Source organism: Hetaerina americana, unplaced genomic scaffold, assembly GCF_022747635.1.
Source record: "Hetaerina americana unplaced genomic scaffold, ioHetAmer1.1.p SCAF_213, whole genome shotgun sequence".
In the NCBI taxonomy this organism is placed as follows: domain Eukaryota; kingdom Metazoa; phylum Arthropoda; class Insecta; order Odonata; family Calopterygidae; genus Hetaerina; species Hetaerina americana.
The window spans coordinates 158,991-184,375 of NW_027286779.1; the positions used below are offsets into that span (position 1 = coordinate 158,991).

The following is a 25,385-nucleotide window of genomic DNA, read 5'->3' on the forward strand; positions in this document are numbered from 1 at the left end:
GAGTTCTGAACATTATCTACCTGCCCAGGATAGCGCTAGAATCACCAACCTTCTAATTGGTTACACCCGCATTATATAAAAGTGATTTAAAAATAAAAACTCTTCGATTATGATAGCTGAACGTCACACTACGAAAAATTGCAAGGAGTGGAATACAAGGCAAAGAATAAGGCAGACGAAATAGTATCACCGTAAAAACAATTAGATTATCTAGATAACTTTCAACATAAGAGATACGGACAGTACGCAGGATGGCAGTTTTAGTAGGAATATATTAATATATTTCCTAATTATATCCACCATTCCAATCTGAGAAGTTACAACACTTAGCCCGCCCCTTTCTGTACGCCCGAAGCAATATTTTTTCAATGACAAAGAAGGACGAAGAAACTGCGCTGAATAATGAAACGAGACCAAGCCAAGCTGAATTTTCCGCGTGCTAACATTACTGGGCAAGTTAAAAACACGAATAAACTCATTCAAAACTGAGAGCTAAATACATTAAATACGACTCCAGAGAAAAGCCTATTCGATGTGCGTATTCGCTGCCAGTAGGTGCAACAACTTAAAAAGGACAATATTAAGCGAAATACCGCGAAAAAAATCTTAATAGATACTTATAGTATTTTTGGACCATGGAATTTTTAATAATGCTTGAAATCTCTAAGGCAGTTATCAGACGTCAGAATTTACCAAAATAATTAATTAAAAAACTAGACCTAGAAAATAACAGATTAAAACACCCGAGCATTATCCACCAAATATTTTCGGCCTGGGAAATTTCCAAAACACGAATTGCCACGGCATTCCCTCACCACGTGAGTCTCATTTCAAGGGTCCGTCGAAGGACTCCCGTTCCATTATTCATCGAGGATACAAAACAAAAGGCAGAACTGATGACTTGCTCGTAAAGAAGTCAAAGCTCAATTTTATGGCTATTAAATGCCCATCAGTTTTCGTTTTCCAGGACGGGGTGGTAGGGACCTACACCTGACTTACTACTACTCTCCGTCACGACTAGCAAGAAAACTTCACCACATCAGGCAAGTAAATTTGTGCATGACATAAATGAATCCACGTTCCAGGAACAGAAATATCAATCAAAATCCCAAGGAAACTTGGCTAAAAAGAAAGGAGAAGTCATCACGACATAAATATGAAGAAGCAAATTCGAAAAAAATAGAGCAAGATGACAATTGATATTTTTTTACTCACCACGTAGCACTATAAAATATACCGTTTAAGAATTTAACTTCAAGTTTACCACGGATATAAAAGTTTTGAGATCTAAACACTTTTTGGCTATTTTTTCTTCATATATTTCAGTGTATTACGCGAATATATTAAATAATGTGCGGATATTAAGGGCTCGTTAACGCAAAAGAAACAAATATCAACAAAACAAAATTTTGTATTTTATGTTCTCATTGATATGGAAAAGTCGTTCCTACATTATGGGCTAAATCGGATGACGAAATTACGTACATGAGACTCAAGGAATGGGGAATTTTTGTATCATCAGTTATTTTGATTAAAACCTAACAAAGTGCAATCATATCATAATTGCAACCAAAGGGTACAGCGCTAGTGTTAAAACCTTCGAATCAGCGAAATGAAACGGAAGGAGTCAATTATAATTGCATAAGGCAAACTCCTTGGTATGTTTCGGACAAATCATTCACATCTTAAAGGATTGAAATTGCAAACATTTCAGATATCAATTAATAAGTAATTGAAACATGGTATGGCAAAAAGTCTATTTGCCACAAAAGTTGGGTTAGATTACCGTTTCATAAGTCTCTCCTTGTGGATAAAATGTTTTCTTTTCTGTCAAATGTTTACTTGGAATGAATCGTTCAGAAAATATTTTTATTTTTTTAATTCTGAATCTCTTAACCTGCACATACCAATGAGTTCACTCAAGTAATTAGCGACTAAAATGTTTATGGAAATAATCGAACATTTTTACTTAGCACACAATTTAGGAAATCTTTTGATGTCAGAGTAATATAATACATAAATTTGTGTACCACTAATGTGCATGTACGCTACTTTGATTGATCACTAAAAAAATATCCGAGGTCTGTCCAATAAATACGCGAACTGAGGCCATAAAAACTTGATTTTGCAAAATTTAGTCTACATCGATTTTGTCCTGTCAACGTACTCTCCATTCGTTGCTATGCACTTATTCCATCTTCTTTTCCACAGTTTAAAGCACCCTTGGAAGTCCTCGGCAGTTAGGCTGTTTAGTTTTCTCGTCATTTCTTCCTTTATTGTGTCCACATCTTCCCAGTGATGTCCCCTCATCACATTTTTGCATTTTGGGAATAGAAAAAAGTCACAGGGGGCGAGATCTGGCGAATAAGAGGGTTGATCAAGGATGGTGATGGAATTTTTTTGCCAGAAACTGGCGAACAAACAATGCTGAACGAGCAGGTGCACTGTCATGGTAAGGAATCCATCAATCATGTTCGGTTAAAATAAAGTGCACTGTTCAGTTTTCCTAAATTAAGTTCATCAGCTACCATTTGGACAGTTTTTCGACGATCGGTTAGGACAAGGGACCGCACACGATCAATGTTGTCGTCAACACAGGTGGTTTAAGGTCGTCCCGGCCTTGTATCATCCGTGGCGTCTTGACGGCCATATTTGAAACGCTTAATCCACCTGAAAACAGATGTTTTCTTCAGTGCATTACCACCATAAACAGTCGTCAACATTTCAGTAAATTACTGATAACTTTTACCGCACTTCACCAACAACTTGATGTCGATTCGTTGCTCCGTGATTTCGTTAATTTCCATTTTTGACAAACAGTAAAAACAAGGACAACAGATACTAACATAACTGGCACCATACGCACAGCTCGACGATCTGCCAAGCAAAGAGGGCTCCTTGGGTCTCCGGCAACTAACGCCGCGAGTGGGCGGGGTTGTAGTCCGCGCCATGGACGCCAGTTAGCACCAGTTCACGTATTTATGGGCCAGACAACGTATACATAAAAACTTCGAACTTCCCATAATGGGGGATCATCAAGGATTTGGATTACAGTTCATCCGCCAGCACTTCTGAATTCCATAAAATTCCTTCATTCAATAACACTAAACCATAACACTCACATTTGGTTGTTCTTTAACCTTTGCGAGTATTTAATTTTTTGATCTTAGTCTTTGGGTTAAAAATCGGTTTATTCAATTAAAATAATGATGTAGCAAACGAGAAGATAGTGATATATTTGTTTCGAGGAATTTTTAAATTTAGGCAAACACCTCACCTACGTGAACGTAATTAAAACTTTACAAAGATCCTCAAGTTTTTGTGACAATAACAGTTGTCTCTCCATTAAGATATACTATCTAGCAGGATCCCCGGTTAATATCGCTGAGAGACCAACGGAGGTCAATTTCCTGAGCAACGCGAATAGTTTTCTTCCTAGGGTGAAGATTCGTTGAGCAAGGTTAAGGACCCCACTATTTAATATTGATGATACTATCTTCGTCCCAATCTTCTCGCTTGAAATCTCGCGTGCAAAGCCCTAATTAGGAAACACGAAAAGATATAAAAGACCGCTATAAAATAAAATTTGATCAGGAAATAAACAACCATGCTATATTTTGTTTACTTTTAAGCCTTCACTCGTCCGTAGTAAGTAATTACACTCACAATAATCTGAGGATTGCAATGAACAAAATGAACTGTAATGTAAATGTCCCAGTCACAATTTATGCACCAAATGGCATTCAAGGTCGCAATATCGTTACGACTGTTTTTAGTTAGCTAATTTAGGTGTGCGTTAAAGATATGATCACATGCAATTTGTCACAAACCAAATCCACTTTAGTACCATTATTTCTTTTAATTATAAAAACAGTGAGTCGCTGCGAAAAACCTTTCATGTATCCTTCAAAACTGTAAATAGTCAAATCAACCTATCTTGACATTTTAATGGGAAAGTTATTATTTCGCAATTTTTTTCCTGTTCTCTAGGTAACGTTCGCAGAAAGATTTTGGATTAATTGAATTCCATCACCTTTTACGTGATCATGGTCAACCTTATGAAAATTTTAGTTAGAAACTAGCCAAATCCCCGAGGCATAGGAACAACAAACAACACACAACAATACATCTCAGAGTTCAATTCTGATTTCCAAGCTTAGTTTGAATTCCGTATAAACGGCGCTATTATCCTAACTCTATTTTCCCGGGAACAAGACCAAAAACCTTCTTTCAAACTTATATACCGTCATTTGTTATAAATAAACGAACGAAAGGAGAGGGAGCTCGGACTGAAAGTTGTTTCCTAAGTGCAGAATCTCCCGCCGCGCTCTCCGTCCAGTGGCTAGCAAAATTGCGATTTAATCGCAAACTAAATCGCAAAAGCCAATCACGTACTGGAGGAGGCGCAAAGTGGATGACCGGGGAGTGGTGTCGGTATTAAAATCGGGAGAATGAGTTGGGGGAGTCTGGAGAGGTGGGAAACATGGGTGGGAGAGTCGTGCAAACCCCCACCCTCCACTTTTAAGAAGGGGGCAAAGGTCCTTAAGATCTTCAGAGAAGGAGACCTTCGCGACGGTTGGTGATTGGAGAGGAAAAGACGAACCGACCAATCAAGACAGAGGGGAGTACGAGGAAGACTCAAGTCGGTAGAAGACGGGATAAGCTCCCCTCGAGTCGCTCCGAAGACCTAGACCTAGCAGGAAGTTCTTCACTGCCCCTCAGTCCGCGGAAGAAGAGACCAACTACCAGTCCATCAACTTACATCATCAACCATTTCGTCCAGGTAAAAATAAATTTACGCATACCTTCGCGGTTAAGTCAATCAACAGGCTTCCCAAATGCGCAGCTGAAACTTAATTTGCAGCAACCATCAATCTTTCCCGAGTGAAAATGTCATTTTATAAATTTTGAATAACTTATCCTCTTTTGACCATTTCAATTGCTCCTAAAAATCGACGTAGTTCATGGTTTTCAATTGTAACTAGATATGACAAGCACAGTTACTTAAATTATGGTTGAATCCTAACTTATCCGAATAAACATACAGAGAGTTCTGATGAATGTCATGCTACGTTGTTTGACGTCTTAGATGACAAGCAAAATTAAACGGTTACGAAACCGTTTACCTACTACACTTATAATTTGAAACTCATATTAATGCATAATTAGCAGAGATAATGAGAATTCATTTAAAATATTAATTTACTCGATGGAAATACATTTTAGGAATAATTATTTTTCAAAAATGCTCTGCTAAGATGTTAATGGGAAAAAATATAACTGCGCACATTGTTTTCTAATGGTTATTTTGGGCGTGAATACCCGAAATGTTTTACACCCAAAACGAAAACTTGTTATTGCCCCTCGAGATACGAACTTTATCAAAACCACCAGTTGACTAATGGTAATTTACAATGTGCTTGTCAATACTTACGGAACACTACTCTTGCTTCCGCATTTTAGCCTCTATTCTATGCGAGAGACTCATTATTACATCTATCGTCACCGATTGCAATTCTTATTTTGAAAAACAATTTGAAAAGACGATGACTGATGTAATAATAGATGTCTATCATTTAGCAACCTAAATTTGACAGTTTTTCGTATCCCCTACGAGCTAGTTTACGGTGGATACAGTCATTTTAATCGACTTAAATTAAAGAAAAATCAATTAAATCAAATTCCCATTGACACTGCTGATTCAAAATATTTACCAAACGACATTTCAGACTAAGTCTGAAAAGATGTATGTACTCTGCCCAGAAAATAATCCAAATGCGTAAATGTATCGGCAGTCAGGATGAAAAATTTAAGATACCATCCAGAAGTGACATTTGGATGCCTGAGTCCTGAATTTGATACCATTTCGCACCGTCACCTCCAGAAAAACCTTTCACAAACATCCAGCCCCAAGGCGGAATTCAAACCCGCAACTTTCGGGCTGGCTGCGGGCGCACGACTCGCCGAGCGATAGGAGCCAACCGACTGCATCCGGGGTAATTACGGGAAGGTTGCAAAACACGATTTTTTTTACATAAGAGGTAAGAGTAGCTACGAGGGAAGGTGACCGGCTGCTGCGGTCATTTTCTTCAAAACGGATAGTTGTATAATTCAGTACTACGATTTTACGAGCTCGGAGTGAAACTCTACGGGTTATCTTAATCAAAGGCGCGACAGTTTATTGGTCGGAATAAACTAGAAATTCTTTTCACGCGAAACCAAAGGGGGATTGACATAAAACTCGGAAATTCAGCATAGCCAGGATGCCAAGTTGGGCCCCCCGTATGAGAAACCAAATGTTATCCCCTGCATTTATCCGACTCCCGTTTTGTTTCGATAATATCAGACAACTAAGGCTTACCTATCAAGAATTCGTTCCTACTCTCTTTAAGTTCACGAATCGACTCTCACAAGTTCTTTTTTCGTCAACTTATATGCTATCTTTTCCCTTTCTTTAAATTCCACAAATGAAATAATAAAAAAAGGATAAGAAGTAATTTAAGTAATTTAAATTAGGTGATGAATGAGCTAACGACGCATACATTAACAGTCATTAAAACTGGATTTACGAAATTTGCCCGCTGATACGCTTAAGGTTCTCAATCAAGAGATATGGAAACAATCCAGTTTACAGCTAAAATACGACGATATTCAATTTTATGATTGATGCCGTTCCAATTCCCTTGAGAAAGAATTTAGAAATATTGATGGATGGGATTATAAGATATTGGAACTAACAGGAACGTCAGATTCCATTTACCACAATAGCTTCCATGAATATTGGAAATGAGATACGAAATACATTTATGCTCAATTCTGCGATGCATCAACACAGGTAGAAATCGTGATGAAATCGAACAAGCGGCATTTAAAGTTAATTGACATGTTAAGTATACAATTATGTCACGTTACGACAAAATATCGCTATTTAAAGCAACCAGGAACAAACATCACTATCATTCTTAAAAAATGACTAAGTGACCTGAGTTCATCAGATAGCTCTGAATATGAAGTCGCTTGGCCGAAATTTTTATCGAAGTGGCACGCAGCTCGACCTCTTCCAAGTCTGCAGGTCATGTGAGAGTCACTTATCTTTTTCGGGAACTTAAATTTTATCAAGAAAATAGCCCTTTTGACACCAAATGAACCCAATTTGTTTATCTCCTTATAAAAAACATACTAGAAGCAGCGATAACGAAAGACAACTAGGAGCGATCCCTTTTCCTTAAATAATTAGTTCAAAAAGGAAAAGGTATAACATTCGATTACCACCGTTTTAACGCAAGACTGAAATTTTCCAAGGGACTAAAAGCAATGGCGTCAAATGCGGAAGATAAGGGACTTGAGTACAGAACAGAGAATACGAAGAGCTGATGAAGAAAATAATGGTAACAATTGAATCGAAACAAGGACATTTTCATGCCAAATCTTATAAAAACCCAAGGATCTGGACCCAAGTTCGAAGCATCTCCGCTCCCTCCCTTGTTTATCTCCTACGGACGCTGGCATTTAAATAGAGACACGCGTCATGCCACTGAAAATGTAAATGATTCAAGTCCAGACTGGGAAGCCCATTATTATCATTCTTAATGACAATTCCTGAAAGTCTCAAATTTCGGTAACATTGCACATTTTTTCCACACTAAAGAAATCCGCAGTCGCTTCAAATATATACCACAGTGGCATTTGGGATGCCAACATTTTAACCGTCTTTGACACTGAATTGGACAGATAAACACGAACGAAAAAACGGCACTTAAGAAAAAGGTAAAAGACATAGCAAACCTGAGCTTCTATTCTTTATCTTAGAAAGGCAAGGCATTTCATAAGAATAGGATGGGCCTAAAAACTGAAAACTTATGAATTAATACGTGTGTATATATATACTATACAACAAACCTTCTTCAGGCAAGACTCCGTAAGCCTAAGACAAGGTCGACAGCTTACACTTTCTTTAATCTGACTGTCCTTTTACGTGTTTTCTATTTATATTTTTGCGTTCTATTATGCCGTCAAAGTGTCATGGATATACACACACACATCTCGCTTCCCACCACGAGGGCCACGGTTCAAATCCCTGAGGCGGCAGAATTTTTCAATGGTGCCCCAATCCCCCCCACCAGGATGCTGTGGATGAAGTAGGTACACTAAGGGCAAAGTCAATCCGTCGTATTAGACGTTACATTGTGGACCCCTTACCGACCCTGGGCGCCTTTCGTCAAGAGAAGGCTAATGTCGGCGTCGGGGTTTCTCCTATCCTTTCTTCCTCCATTCCCAGAAAATCCTATCTCCACCAAATTATCCACCTGTCCATATCAGCAAAAGGACTTTAACTGGCGATCGACTACCCTAATAACTAATAATACATTATAGTAAACATGAGCGCATTTTTACTTGATTTTTAGAGTAATTTTGTCTACTGGTGTGGAGCATTATTGTGGATCTCAACATGAAACTCAGTGTATGTTTCTAATTATAATAATTCTACGTTATCACAGATATAGTAAAATTTTACGATTGATAATCAAAAGGATTTAATGTTGAGGCAATTTTAGGAAGTATCAAAGAGCCATTCATGAACTAACTACAAAATATTGCGCTTTCAACAATTTTTTACCTATTTTTTTCCCCACCAGATACGTACTATGCCTACCATAGAATTTTAACACCTAAGAACTTAAGTAAATCAACGGTCACTTTCATCTTTAAAAATTGTCAGAATGGTGTATTTTGCGTACTACAGAAACAGGAACAAAATTAATTAACTAAATTGAAGAGTCAATATACTGTGCACTCCTGCTGCTATGATAATATACATGCTCGGAGTCTTCTCTCAACAACAGATCAAAACCGCAGCGAGCGAAATATAATTTATATCCACGATAATGCAGTTGGGATTGTGGTTTTCAGCTCCCAAGAGCTCTAGAATGTCTCCCAGCCATTCACCAATCAGCTTCTACGTCGGCAACAAGATTTGAGTGATGAAATAAATGAGACATCATGTAACATTTAAAATCAATATTCATCAGAGGCTTTTGCTTTCATCGTATAGTCTCATATAAGCAATACCTTGTATGTGAAACGGTGCGATTTTTCAGGAGAGAAAAAATAACTTTTCTAATGCAGAGTTAAATAACACACTTAGTCATTTAATACAATAGGCCATCCAAATGTTCCCGAAATTATATATAATGCTAAAAAAGAGTGTGATATATATAAACCTCGTATTTCAGTATTCTCTTGAACTCAAGTGCTCCCGTTATTTATTTAACTGCAAATTTAGACTTACCACTCCATTCGGCATGGTTTGTTCATCAAACAAACTGAAATTACTGCAGGATCTTAAAGACAGAGAAACTACTACACTAAGCGACCGTTACGAAAGAAAGATACGCGTATTTACGAACAAACAGCGACACACCTGCGCTAGCCTTCGGGGTATACGCGAACTGTTCCCTCCAATTTCCGTTCCAGGGTTCTAAATTCCGTCAATCGATCATTCATTTAGTGGATAACGGTGACGTTAGCTTACGGAATACACTTTGGAGACACAAACCTTTTCTGCAAATAGATTGCCATCGAATGAGCGTTCATCAATATCGTTCGTTATTGTAGCGAACGAGATCGCCCTGATTCAGATATCTTAAATTTAAGTTAGTCCCATTTCCCCTTCGTTCAATGTCCAAAGGATGAAAATGACCGTGGAAAGAACCTTGGCCTAGTAAAGTCTCCGAAAACGCAATTTGCCCCTTTCCAAGTTCGACTCAGAAAGCCAAGGTGCAGTGGGAGAAAGTTATAAAAACACAAGAGCCCCACCCCCGTCCTCTTCGATGTCCGCGCTCAAAGGACCAATGCTGGGGTTTTCCCGTTGTCTCATCGCTAATAAGCCCACTGGGTTTCTCGCTCAACCTTGTACCTACACGTCTATTGATCTGCTCTCACACTGGCGATGCACTCATTACCACGATGTCCAAACAACATGCATTTCATAATCATATTCCGATCGCTCTTAGTCTAACTACGAACACGAGAGAACAGTAGAAAAGACTCCATTGACAGGAATGAAGATGACGCGTTAGGGCATCCTAAAAAATTGGACAACCAAAAAAAAGCAGAGGACAAGGGAAAAATATAAAAATTTCCCAAAATTGTATAAAGGCGTTTTTCACCGCTAAGTGTTCTAAACTAGAATGGTTTGAGGCGTCACTTTGTGGAAGCGATTCATATCGGAAGAGAAATACTTAAGTTATTCCACAGATATTCATGGAATAACTATGAGTGTGGTTATAATTAAGTGTAGTATAACTAAGTATTTCTTTTCCGATGTTCTAAACTAGATTCATTGCAGCCTGCTTCTCTGGAGTCGGTCGCAAGCCGCTTCGGGTGTGCTCAAGGCCAGGATAAGAAGGCGAGGGCAAAAGAAACAAAAGAGTGGAGGAAAGGAAAAGGAGGAAGAAATAAAATAAGAAAGAATCATCGGAATTAAGGAAATTCGCTAGCGTGAATTTCATACTTTTCACCCGTGTAACTCGGCGAGGGAGAGTTCCTGACAGAATTTTGCACTGAACTAAAAGCGAAGAGAAGTTATTACGGTTCAGTATCTTATACATGGCACCGTGCTATAACGTAAAATTATGAACTAATACTGCAAACATTTTCCGAATAAATCAACCGGAAAGAAAATTACCCAGAGTACATATATGACTTCAGTAGACGGGATTCTGGTACGAAGCAACGCTTTCGGTCAGATTTAGACGCACTCATAGGCAACGCCACTTCAAGAAGTTGGCGTTGCCAAAATAACAGCCATGAACAAGCTTTACATAGTGTTTGAAGAAAATATGTTTCCGATGCACTGAAATGCAACCTCTGGGTGGAATTCAACTGAAACATCCCAAACAAAACTGAAATTCATTTATTACAAAGGAATTGAATACACAAAAGCACGAATAGCACGCATGCGTGTGGAACGCACTTGTACAATCAAGCTTATGGCATTCACATCAATATTCTGTTAAACGCAAATGCCTAAAAAAACGAACTGTGCATTAAAAATATTAAAATGACGCATTCCTGATGTCATTAGAATAGTGGACTTTGAGGAGATCTAATCGGTATATTTTGACGGTTACTTCATTACCAAGGTTTGTTCAGTTATTTATCCACACCAATGCAGTCAGCTCCAAAAGTAGAAGAGAAATAATCCAGGCCCCGAGCAACTGTTCCCATTCTCACTCTCATTTATAAATGTGACAGACTTTCCTTGAAACGATTTCATAACACATTGCATTAGCAAGAGGAAAAATATCCATTTTCATAGGAATTGAAGCAATTTGTCCAAGCGAGGAGATTTCTATTTAGAGCGCGAAATTGACTTCATTATATCGTCGCCTTGGGAGTTTACCGGAAAAGACATCAATAGGTTAAGGCAAAACTTAACTCGCCATTTAAGTTTTGGGGCCTTTTGTCTCTTCAGGATGAGGAAGTGGGCGTTCGCTTTGGCCGTGGTTCTCTTGGCCCATGTGGCAGTGGCTGATGACGCACCAAGTGACGCAGGGGGCGAAGACAACTGCGAATGCGTGCCCTACTACCTATGTGCCAACGGATCCATCATCGACGACGGAACCACGCTCATTGATATCAGGTCAGTATCGAGCATTGCATGCTGTTCGTAAATCCATTCTGGTGCAGATTCCTAAATTTCGACAATCCAAAATTAAATTGACCGACCTCGGCTAAATTTGCACTTCCTGGCGACAAATGTAATTAATTCAGTTTTTTAAACACTAAGCCCTGGTCCCTCTGAAAAGATCAATAAATGAATGATTTCTGATCATTCTCTATTTGGACTCTTAAGTTCAATTTCTAAAAAGAAGACGCAAAAGCAATCCGTTGTGAAAATAGGGGTTGAATAATTAATATACGTCGAAGAATGATCATGAACGACTAGCTTTGAAGGAGGAGTTTATGAAATCACGCCTTAAAGCGATGCTTGTGATTGCTAATAGATGAACTTGGTACTTCCCCATCAACAGAGTAAGGACGTGCGATAACTACTTGGACGTGTGCTGTGAGACACCCCCACTCGACACACCCCACACAACAGCACCCCCACTCGTCACCCACAAGGCGAGATGTGGACACCGAAACCCCAACGGAGTGGGGTTCCGCATCACAGGGAATGTGGACAACGAGGCACAGTTTGGAGAGTTCCCGTGGATGGTCGCCGTGATGAGGGTTGAGATGGTCGACCCCCCTGAGGGAGAGGAGGAGTCCACCCAGGCACTGAACGTGTACCAATGCGGAGGATCCCTCATTCACCCCAAAGTGGTGCTCACTGGAGCTCATTGCGTCGCCGGGTAAGTGTGAACAGATCCTTTCGCAGAACATCCATTGAACCTTATTCAGATTTTAACCATGCTAACCTAATTTACTTTCAGATTTACTGGTCTTATTTCCTCAGGTTCACGACTTGGGAGAAAACCTTAAAATTTACGGATGACAACTCTTACCAGGAAATACATGAGATATTTTTGAATATTTACCCGATTATAAATCCGGCACTATAAAAAACTAGAGTGCGACGAGTGCATTTTACGCAAAATAGACTTTCCTTCCAATCGCGCCAACATCACGTGAATCGCTACGTCTGAGCAAACGAATAACTATTTTGAACAAGACGATGATTTATTTTAAATTAAATGAAACTAATTATGCCGATCATTTCTATTTGGGCCTCTGAATGCATGGACCATTCCTAAAAGTGTAGGTACCGTAGGATTGCTGCTGTTGCCCAAATTATTTCTGACTCTATCCCAAAAAATCATTACACTAGACATGAGGAAAAAAGTATTACATACTACAAAATATGAGTCATTTCTTTTTCTAAAAAAGAGATACAAAATAGTTATATCTTCATCTGAACAAGAGAATTTTTGCATAAGCCAAATATGAGTTGATATCTATTATCCCTTTAAGTTTCTGTCTCAAGACGACACTGTAAAAATGAACTTTGAGGTTATTTCACGCTCACAAAAAATATGGTTCCCTGACGATCGAGTCTTTCATCGAATAATGCAAAGAAATGACACGCCGAAATTGAAGTCCTGGCATTGAAAATCTGAGCATCGAACTCAAGGGAAATTAAATAAATTTCATGAGATCCAGTTTGGTACCGTAACGTAATTACTTGATAAACCAACAACTCCGAGCAAAACTCGAAACACTCGATTCTCTTAAGAGATTATGCCGTTAGAAACACGAGCTCTGACCGAGGTTCACCCGAGTAGCACGCGGAGTCGAAAACGTTCAGGGGGAGGAGAAAGTGACAGTGAACGAAGGGATTAACGGGAGACAAAGGGGGGACCGAGCTCGATGGCTCAATTGTGTCCATTCATTCACTTGCACCGAGTCGTAAATATCGGCACAGGAAGACGAGAAGCTCTAAAATCCCGTTTCCCTGTTCGAAGCGCCTAAAACGAACCAGACGATTTGACAACGTGGGCATTTGGGATGAAGATTGACAAATAGTGACATTTCGCAGAAAACGCCATTGAAATAACAAGCTGAAAAAGTACAACTTCGACAAAAGTTTGCCCGTTTCGGGCATCCTGTGGTGCAATTTAATAACAGTCGCTTCGGTGTCCTTTTTTTTCGCGAGATTATAATTGAAAAACTGACACGAGCAGACTACTAGCTTTGAAAATCTTTCGCACCTCTTTCCAAAAGATACGATTTCATTCATGCAATAACAAGCATTTCATGCATTCATAACAAGCAATTAGGTCACCACCTGTTTTTTTAACTTAGCGGTGCGTTATCACACGCAGTTGCCAAAAAATTCCAAAGCAATTTCTATTTCCATAGCTATATCAGAAAATTCACTTCATTGTACATATACTTGTAACTTCTTTTCATTAAGCAACACATTTGAATATCCATTCCTGTTCTACTATTCACTGCCTATTTCTACCGGTGATTTGAAAATCGACAATTATTCATTTTAATCATTACAAATTTTCACTAAACCCACTAATGTCTCCGCTTCTTATTCGTGTTTAGGAAGGAAAACCTCCATCTAAAGATCCGAGCAGGCGAGTGGGACACACAGACGAAGAACGAGATCTACGGATTCCAGGACCGGGACGTGGAACGTGTTGTTGTCCACGAGAACTTCAAGGAAGGAAACCTCTTCAATGATGTAGCCCTTCTTTTCCTTAGAGAGCCTGTTGATCCGGCAGAAAACGTTGAATTCGTCTGCTTACCAGCTCAGGCATATATCCCACCTCCTGGAACTAGATGCTTCGCCACCGGGTGGGGAAAGGACGTCTTCGGTAAGACATGCATGCCAAGAGCGTAACTCGAATATATAGCTATCATTTGCCTCAAATAGATGATTTCTTTAATCGTCCTGTTCAAGAGGATAATACAAAATATTCAAATGAAGCTGTAACATTCCTTTAATTCAAAGAATCACTAATATATAGGTAATGACTGCAGTTTCACTAAAAAAGGCATGAAAAAACCTAATTTTACCTTCTTCACATTATTATATTGAACTTTATGCTTTTAAGATTTGCTCATTTTATTGTTATCAGCGTAATGAAAGTGAAATGTGGCAGGCGAGACATTAAGAATTAATCACACCGTTTGCGCTAAATGCTAACAGGAACTCGTCTTATACTCACAGGCAAGGAAGGCCAATACCAAGTCATTCTGAAGAAGATTGATCTGCCTGTGGTCGCCAATCCAAAATGCCAGGCTGAACTACGCAAGACCAGACTCGGTGGACATTTCAGACTCCACCAATCTTTCATGTGCGCAGGAGGAGAACAAGGCAAAGACACGTGCAAGGTAAATAAATACACGGGATGATCGGGAGAACGACAAAAGTGAGACTTTTTTATGAGTTCATGCAAGCAATTAAATCAATACAAATTAAAACGAGATGGACACTGACTAAAATTCTGCCAAAACGTAAAAAGAATTTTTGAAAAATTTCACCGCACTTTCAACTAAAGAGATCCGTGCCGCTCCCGGGCTTCCACATTTACGATATTTGGTTGAAAGCAAATAAAATAGCACCTTAAAAAAATTTACAACTACGCCAGAAAAGAACACGAATGATGGAAAAAACTTCGCAGACATAAAGTGTTGTCCAGTATACCGTCAAACTGTATTTCTGGTCCTCTCCATTTCGAAAATATACCCTAACTTCATCCAAAATAATTGACCAACTACCACCTAAGGTGCTCACCACTTTTAAATACGATCACTTCTTTTTTTTTTAATTGCAGGGTGATGGCGGCAGTCCACTGGTGTGCCCAATCCCAGATCACCCTGATATGTTCATCCAATCCGGGATCGTGGCTTGGGGAATAGGGTGTGGAGAAAACCAAGTTCCCGGAGTGTACGCCAACGTGGCTCTCTTCAGGAACTGGATCGATGGGCAATTACATGAAGCACAACTGGACACATCCTATTATACTTATTAGTGCCGAACGATACCCACCAGTCATCACGGCAGTCGGATGCCGATTCGCGGGAAGAAAAAGAGCGCTTCAAAATCATATCATCTTTTTGTACAAACATTTTATGAAACTTTGTCACGTCGCCCTTGGTAATAAACACAATTTTCAAAAATACTATCTTTCTCATAAGAGATTCTTATAACTCGTCAAACCGCCTACAATCCTGAATAGGATATTCCTTTCATTTCCATAGAGATGCATATCCATTTGTCCAATGAAGACCATAACCAAATACGATGGAGTTTAAGCTGATTGGAGAATCCTTTATTTTGTGTAATTCCATCTTAATGTGGACAGAAATAAAAATTCTGAAAAAACACGTGCTTCGACACTTTAACGCAGAAGTTATAAATACATTGTAAAAGGTTTGCCGAGTGTTTTGACTTCTATCCACAATAGAGTTATTTAGCGCATTTAAGGTAATCTTTGTCTTCAAGTAAACATGCATCACTGTGAATCTTTAATCATGTCTTGGAAAAATAGTTCTTAAAATGAATACTGCAAATACCTAAGGCAAAGGATAAACCATCCAATATTTGTAAACGAATTTGGATGGCAATCGTAAATTTTGCGAAATAATGCCACAGTGGCTGGCAATCATATTACTGTTGTATAGTTTTAGTGACTCTGGGCGGTACTTAATTCTCTAACACTCCAGTTATATGCAGGGAATAACGTTTCACATAGGAAAGAAGATTGGCAGTCAACATTGAAAAATCATTTGAAACTAATACTTTTCCTTTTAGATGATTCTGAGTGGAATGCTGACCTTTTAAGGGGATGTAATTTACCACTGCAAAAAATGTGTAGCAGTTTCATCTTCAAATAGCCGCCTTGCTCAGAAACAATTGAACAATTTGACAAAAAATGAAATTTTTTGCGAGTGAGACAGCAGAAAAAGGTCAACTTGTTTTTCCTACAAAATATTTTTACAAACAGGAAACAGCTCTACATTTCACGGACACATTTCAAACACTTCCCCTATCAAAGGAAGTATAAACTCATCAAGTTTGAAAAATATATTAAATTCCTCATTAAGAAGATCAAAATTCACTCTAGAACCTTAGGCTGAAAATAAATTTTGGGGGTGGTGTAACATCATGACGTACTTTTTCGATTAATTGTTTAACAAGAATTTCCTACACATGAGAGAATTCTACGGAGCACCATGACGGAAATGTTGGAGCATTAAACCATGCTAACATGACTCAAGCATCAGTACTAGAGGCAAAGGTAAGTGAGAGGACATTCAGGGTGATTTCAAATCAGGCGAAGAAGCATAATACGGGTCAGAAGCTTATATGGGTCTCTGTTGGCGAATATTTCAGCCAAGATCATGCACGAAAGAGTCAGACTACAAAAAAAGATTTGCCGTATTTATTATACAGTATAAATTTGTAAATCTTATTTTGAAAAAATGCATATGTTCTAATATAATACTTTGCCTAATAATCTCAACTTTACAAACTAAAATTACGGCTGAATAGCAGAAAATATTTCATTAGTTAATATACAGATTTTTTACTACGGCTAAATTTGTAATCGACCACTTTTGACCACAATTGGCAAATAAATTACTGCTGTTATATTCCAAATATGATTTTCTTCCAAATACTTGGAAATGACTAACAGATTCTTGCATTGTCGTATACTTTTAAGAAATTATCAACCACTCTAAAGAAGATTGGTGTAATTCATTTCGGAGGTGAAAGTTCCAATCAGGAAGTCCAAAAATAAGCATAAAATAAATTAATTTACTAGACTCCTAAAACTACTGTCACCACACAGAACTGGGTAGTCACTCAGGACAGGATTTCAAATGCAATGTTATCAACGGTTTTTAAGGTCAATAATCGGTTCAAAAGTTTTTTTAAAGCGTTATCTACAGATGCATTCAAAGTTATAATTTTTATACATATTTATCACGACGATTCGTTTTTTAATTGTGATGATCGATAGGGGAGTAAATTACGGTCCAAAAATTCATCGTCAACCTATATAATACTTCGAACTTCCGCAATTTGAATTTATAGAAATCCGGATTAGTTATCGATATAAATGAAATATCAAAATATTGACACGAATAATTCGTGATTTTCTGTAATCAAAAGTATGAACCATTGACAAAGTCTTCGCCTAATCGCAATTACCTTGTTACTTGCTGTACTAGAATCATTGTAGATACGTTCAGGCGCCTAATGACTCAGCGACATGCCCACGAAAACCGCTAGAAGATTGAGAGTGTAGCATAAGATAAAGACTGATAACTGATGACATTAAACTGATGTGGAAAATACCAGGGTCCGCGGACAACAGTTGGGGGACACCTTGAACCATAGATTATGTATAAAAGAATTCATTCGGTGAAAATCACACCAACAAAATTGAAAATTTTCGTGACGTGCCCAAAGCACGGGCACGTCACGACGACGTTTCGCTCCTGAAGATGAGCGTCCCGTTTTTTCCCGTTCCGAAGCGGGAGAATCAAATAATCGCCATATACTCCTAACGCAGGATAACTCAAAATTCTCTCTACTTTAAAATAACCAGAGCGGACACCCGGCGACCCAACATGAAATTTCTGATTTTTTTTACCGGGATTTGCCACGTCACATGAAGAACAATTTCATAACTATCAAAATATTTACTAATTTTTGCATGCATGTTAATCACATGCGATTGCCCTGCTTTTCTGGTGCCTTAAGCACCCCTCAATAATCAAAAGAAGTTAGCTTCATGCACCAAAGGAATGAATTACGTTAGCAGGGACCCTAGATTCAATTATTTGAAAAAAAATTATTTTTTCCCAAAAATATCTCCCCTTTTTCAAATGTTACTTTTTGAAGTCTCTGGGCAGTCATCTAGCGCCCTAACATGCCCTACCCTTCTTTTCCACTAAGCCTCGGTATATCAGGCGCGGCAATTTACTTTTCATGTCGGCAAAAACAATACATGTGCTTCCATTGGGAAGCATAGGTAACTGCGTGGAGAAAGAAATCCAACATTCCGATTCAAGTAGTAGTAGTTTTTAGGGGAGGCGACCGACAACTGAGGGGCGCCATAGGGGATGGACAGTAAAGGATGAAGGGTGGAGAGAAACATGGCGTCGGCATTAGCCTACTCTTTACGAAAGGCGCCAAGGGGTCCTCAGTTTAACGTCCCATCCGACGGACGGCGTACTCACTCGAAGTGCCCTCCACAAAGCACCCCAAGTAGGGATCGAGATACCTCTGAAAAATATTCAACACCGCCAGGATTTGAACCCGCGCCCTCAGGGTGGCAAGCCAGTACAATAGCCCCCGCACCATCTCGATCCCATGCATTTGATTTGATTGTTGCAGTTGATTTGTGCAATTATGCACAAACATTGCAAAGTCAGGGCAACGTTATTAATGTTTCCACATTTACCCTAATCATGTTAACTATTTCCAATAATCATTTCTAGCATATATTTCAGTCATATCAGCTCCAAGTTGGTGCAACGTCACCAACGCTCTTTAAGGAATTCAACATCTCCAAAGTAAAATAGCTGAACACGCACGTACGAACTGTACTAGTACTATTAAATACGTCAACAAAAGTTATGAACAACAAATATCGATTCAAAGTTATTTCGATAGTTGCAGTATTTACTAGTACGTATTTAATGTCGTGTTCTTCATGTTTATCGTGATTCTCATTCCCATTTTTCAATGGCCATTATTAATGAGAGTTGGTGGCACCCTAATTCAATGACCTCTTCGAGTTTTCACCTTGTTTATAAAAATCCGTTATTCCGAATTATTATATCGTGTTAATGTGTACACAAATTATCAGGAAAAAATATTTCGATTGAATTAAACGACAAAGACTTTATTTCACTATTTCAAAGCACAAAAAAAGTCAAATTTTAAATATAATTTGGCAAAAAAATGAACTCCGGCCAAATAAAAATCACTGGTGGGCCACACGCGAACCGCAGGTTGTGCTCTGTATGCCCTTGGCCGAAACACAACTCGACTTGGAACACCGGCACAAGGAAGCAAGAATCATTCTGCGGAAGAAACTAATTACAATAACGAACTCCTTGAAATATTAGGGAGTATTTCGACCAGTTATCAACAGAAATGATTCCGCCATCAATTTTTTTTCTAGTTGCGATTCCCCAGGGATGTAAAGGTGGTGGGGTATCATTAGCTAGGAAAAAAATGCAAATGAGGATGAAATACTTGGGGAGGAATATGATCCTCACTCTATGAAATTCGCGTCGTAAAATTGAAGCGTTTTGTTGCGATTGGCAGATTACGACCTGTTCTGGGCGGCAACAGCGAACACAATGGGCACCACGGCGTGAACGTCGACGATCAAGGAAAACTGCGCGGCTTCAACCGGATACTCTTCCACACTCTCATGAACCCGCTACCTACGCAAAAAGCATTAAGGACAAAGAAGCAAGGCCAAATGCTCAAAATTCAAGCCACTACTAGAAGAAATCCAGAAAATTGAAACTAATGCTGTTATCATTGTATAATCTTCAAAATTTTGAGAATTAACTTAAAAACTAAATTCTTTCCAGCCGTTCCAATTCTCAATTGAACAAATTACGAAGTCACATATGTTGAAAATGCATCAAAACATCACCTCACACAATAAAAAGCAATAAACATGTGGTATGTATAATGCTGAAGAAAGGATATCAGTTAACTATCAGACAATACAGGCACATAATGTACTGCCATTTATAATATTATACCTCAAGTTACCAAAACAAGTTTACATTCCCGTGTTCTTTGGTCTTTCCCTTCATTTTTTTCCTTGGCCAATATTGATTTACTCTTTTAGAAGTCAAACAAGCGTTCACGGAAATCATGCACGGTGGAATGTAGAAAAACAATTCAGACAGATGAAAAAAACAGGAAATAGGTACCTTTAAGAACCACACTAACAGAAAACCTTGCTAATATCAAACTACAATCGAAATGGGAATCTTAAGCAAAAACTTAGCCGCGGGAAGTTCATTCAAGGGGAAAATTGAGCAGGAAATTCAATTTCATAAAAAGGGCAATAGTACTCGTATTGATACATGAAAGTGAATCGTGGGAATTTAATATTTACATTTCCATTTTACAATCTTTCAAATTCAGACATAAATCCGTAATTTTCACTACTCCAAAAATATTTGCCTAGAATTTCTGCAACTAAATGCCGACTTGCCACGAATGTCAGACCGCGACAACGGATCAACATGACATCGAGTGTACATTTACGCATGAAAAAAATCATTTGCCTTGAAATGAGATAGTTCATTCAAGGACGACATTACTTGTAAAGTTTTTTCTGCAGATGAAGAGGGACTTGATAACAGAAATGGTTAAGAAAGAATACATTACCAAAACAATCAAGGCCAAAATATATGCATTTCATTAATTTCCATCGCTTTATTAGTTGTGCATTATTCATGAATTTGTGGTTAAAAATGCATTTATGACGTACCCCTCTACCACTAAATGAACAAGAAGAAGCCAAAGCGAAACAAAGGACAAATGAAATTAAGTAATTCGTACGTTATTCGCGCCCTGAGGACGAAGTGAAAGAGGAAACAGGATTCCAAAAACTCCTTTACTTCAAACGACTGTATCAACAAATATATTATGCATCATTCATGAATTAGATGTCAGTATTAGATTTAAATATACTAACATAATTTCTTCAAAATTGAATCTGGAGAAATTCACTTAAGTTAAGATTCAATTCAAAGCCATTGTACGACCTAACAAATAATTCATGTTTTCTTAATTTCAAACAGAGTAAAGAGTATAAGTTCCAAGAGGGTGTTGCAATATGTAAGAGGAGAGGATGTATTTAATATGTAAAACCTGTAAGGCATGAGATGGAGAATCGGTGCCGCATATATTTTGCTCGAGACGGGATGGCTAATGGAACTGAGAAGGTCAGTTTGAAGGCAGTAGCTGAAGTCCATTTGCGTAGCTAATGTGCCCTGATGCAATCCAACGTTCGTTTTCTGGTCTTCTAGTCACACTCTCCTATGTACATTCTTCATACGTAGCATCCACAGGGAAAAGTACTTCTTTAAAAAATAATCACTTGAGAAAACTCCGGAGTTTTCACAGAAATCCATGTGTTGAGGCCATCTGAGCACGTTTTGACTTTCCGAGTGCCTATTTGACTGTGCATACATGACAAGATTTTTGTGGGCATGCTAATAAAAAAATTATTATAACGAGTAACATATGCCATATAACAATATTGGTCCTACATAGGCACAAAGTAAAACTTGGATTAATACCTGAATAATGCATTACGGCACCGTTTAATAAATACTGATTTAAACTTTGATCATACGAGGGAATTCGGGCGGAGAAAGTAATATGCTGGCCTCTAGATTTTTCCATGGAATTTCTGATTTCGGTCAACAATTAACAGGAGAGACAGGTAATCCCACCTTAAGTTTTGGGCGCCCGCGAACTCGAGGCAAACTAAGGTGAGTGGATTTTAATGGGTCGCCGAGCAGTTGGCCAGAGGCGTCAGTGGGAATCCCAGTTGTGGACACGCGGCCGGTCAGCCGAGGGGCTATTTTTTTCCCTCACAATCAAAATGAGTAGCGAACACGAAGGCTCGCAAAAAATATCAACAGCCTACAATCGACTGAATATAAATGCTTAATTCAGATTAAAAGCAATATCAAACTTCGAGCTAAACACATTTCCTTGTTATTTAGTTATGTAATAATGATTTTTTTTCTTATTTTTATAGGTGATGTCCGGTTACACAACCCTAAAGAAATTGACGAAATGTTTGGGATAATTTGACTCTAGCTGAGAATTGCTAAAATAACAACCCCCATTATTCAATATTATATCACGAATGAAATATAATAAGTATGAAAGTAGCAATATCAAGTATGGACAATTAAGTCAATTGGAAAGTAATGGTTGTAATTCATTGCAATATTTCCTAAAAATACAAATGAAGATATTACCCGTCTACAAAATATTTTCTCGAGACATTTTAAGTTGAGGCAGGAAAAGCGGGCATTCAAATATCTGTTAAATATCATGAACAAGTCAAAAAGTTATTACAGGATATTTTAAAGATGTAAGTAGAATATATTTGAAAGAGTTTGCAGATATTATGTAATTTTTTGCAAGTCTACGATCTATTATCGACCAAAATTGATTTCAGCGAGGCAATCAATTAAAAATGACTGAGTTAAAAAAATATCGACATGGAGATACTCTCTACCTATTCGTTCATATGCGGCCGTGAAGGTGTTGCTTCGCGAACAATGCAAACACTTTCTCCTCGACGGTTGGATAAGATGTTCCACGAAATTAACGGGCAGGGTCTTCCAAGTAAAACGCCGATGGGGACAAGGACAAGAATGATGACTCATTGTCAGTAAACAACGGCCTATTGAAGAAAGCAGATCACGTATATCTTACAGTGTGAACGCGGTCTAGACTCGTTACATCACTAATGTAAGCCAGAATATTTTGTACACTTTACGACCTAATCGCTGAAAACATTTTTTCTCTAACAAGGATTGAATGGATTACTTTCAAGGAATGTTCAATCACTAACAAAATTATCGTCGCCACTGCACCTACACTAACTTCCGAAATAAGACATGCATTACAAATGAAATAATTTGACAACAGCATTCCAGATTCTAATAATTCACTTATTACTTTCACAAATAATTTTTCCATTATCCTTTCATTTTCATAATGACAAATCCCATGGTTTTCCTTCGGTATTCATCTCTTGGGGCCAAAGGCTGTGAGACAGCTAGGAGGTTCCGGTCGACATAAAAACGACAGCCAAAAAGTCAAGACTAAAATTATCAGCATCATGAATACTTGATTGGTTGCCTCATGGACAGAAAAATGTGTGTGTACCTCATATGTTCTCCGCGAGCATCATATGGTCGAATAAAACTTCCTCGTCCTTCCTTAAATGTATGATAGAGGAACAGTGGCTAGTGACGGAACTGGTCCTATGGCACCGGATGATAACTAAACCTACCAACAATATTTTCATGCATTCCGAAGGCATGCTCATAATCTGTCTTGTAGTTACTGAAAGTGATTATAAATAGTAGACTGCCGGTTAAGGTAGGTTTTTGGTGGGCTCAGAAACAAATCACATCTACAGTTACTACATTACACTACGGTTGGGTTTTGTCTCGTTACACTAAAGGTTAACTTGCACCACCGGTAGGCCAAAACTCAGCTTTCATGACTGCTAGCTAAGTAAGTTAAATCTCACCGGCAAACAGCTCAAAAACAGACAGACGAGACCACTATGGTAAAAATGTTTACATTCACTAATGAGCATTTTTGTTAATAAAATATGATGTCGGTAACAAGTTAACGTTCACATTAACGAACGATTGGACTTAACGAGACATTATAAAAGCGGGCCTAAGACTTCACTACGAGCTACCTTACACGAACTGAAATACCATTACATCCTACATTACAGTTGAGTATTCTTCAACCACTCCGTATACTTCCAGAACATCTTCATTGCGTCTATCTCGATTAACTTTTTCCTCTCTCTAGCTCGCCTACCCAGCATACTCCCTCTCATCGAAATCTTCAACATTTCACTACCACTCAATATATACTTTCCATCCACTGTTCCTGCCTTCTTTGAATTCCTCTCAGCAATTTCCCTTCCTCCGACACTCCCAGCACTTCGGATAATGACAGAAAATGGCGCTGGTAAAACAAGTTCGATACCGATTGGAACCTCGCTCCTCCTTGATAATTACGGAAGCGCAGTCTAAAAAACAACCCCAAAAAGAGAAAAAAGATTGACACGTATACATGGAATTAGATATATTGAAATAAAACATTATTAACATTTTCTCTGCACTACAACGATTATTCGAGACATTCTTGTTCGCCTAAAACGCAACACGCTAGGGACCAGAATTAACATTTTGACAGTGATAAGCGGGAATGAGGCCAGAGGTAACTAACCTTTTATTCCCCGGGGATGCAAACAACGCATACGTCTTAAAAAAACGACATTTGACGTATCTCGAGGTCAGAAAGGCAAGAACAAGTACACACAAGGTTAAAACTGAATATCAGGTTCACCGAAACAGAAAATGCATATAGACTGACAGACTTGAGAATAAACACGGAGCATAAAAAACGATAATTATTTCGATGTCCCCTAAAATAAAAGAATTCGCACACTCAATAATGGTCAAAGTAACTGTAATTTCGTTCGAAAAATTGTAAGGACTGCATTTTGTCGTCAAATCTTTCCATGCCATACAGCTTTGACGAGCTGTTTAAATTTTTCATGGCAACAATTGTTTGAAAATATTTTTCTTGAATAAATGTCAATTAGTGAATTTCAACTTCCTCAAAGGTGGTAGTATGAAGATACACGTATATGTAGTACAATCTCCTGAAAAATTAAGGTCTTGGATTCTTTCCATTCTGCAATTCCAATCTTTTTTACAGGCGATAGCCCGCGAGAATCTATTTGTTCAATTAAACGTAAATATATGTGTAAACACCTCGTCTATCAGCTGAGAGACCCAAGCCTCCAAGGAATGAATATAATACATTTAACCTTTTGCATAACGATCCGGTTGATTTTAGCCATTTTAACGTAATGAGTCGATCTCAAAATGAAGTAAGGGAATTAATTATTTTTTATTTTTATTGTCTTAAAATACAGGAGGGTTAAACGCATATCCGCTAATTCCTAATTGGATATATTGATCATTAAGTGCACGTTTTCGATTAAATTAAATTGTTTTTTTCTTAGACAGTTAATCAAAATCAAAAGAGTGGTTCGACCAATCAAGCAAGGAATACGACTACCCAAGTA

General features: G+C 38.3%; 2 protein-coding genes across 4 annotated transcripts in view; one reads left to right on the top strand and one right to left on the bottom strand.

Moving 5' to 3' along the window:
- Positions 1-25,385, bottom strand: part of LOC139688669 (ectonucleoside triphosphate diphosphohydrolase 8-like) — a 90,950-nt gene that overhangs the window by 27,091 nt on the left and 38,474 nt on the right. The gene's annotated exons all lie outside the window — the stretch shown is intronic.
- The window catches only part of LOC139688660 (ovochymase-1-like), a 51,485-nt gene continuing 30,750 nt past the window's right edge, over positions 4,651-25,385 (top strand). Inside the window, exons 1-6 of the mRNA XM_071586229.1 lie at positions 4,651-4,783; positions 11,477-11,644; positions 12,036-12,359; positions 14,062-14,333; positions 14,690-14,853; positions 15,297-15,493. Coding sequence (XP_071442330.1) covers positions 11,478-11,644; positions 12,036-12,359; positions 14,062-14,333; positions 14,690-14,853; positions 15,297-15,493 — 1,124 coding nt within the window. The 5' untranslated portion in view covers positions 4,651-4,783; position 11,477. The remainder of the gene's footprint in view (positions 4,784-11,476; positions 11,645-12,035; positions 12,360-14,061; positions 14,334-14,689; positions 14,854-15,296; positions 15,494-25,385) is intronic.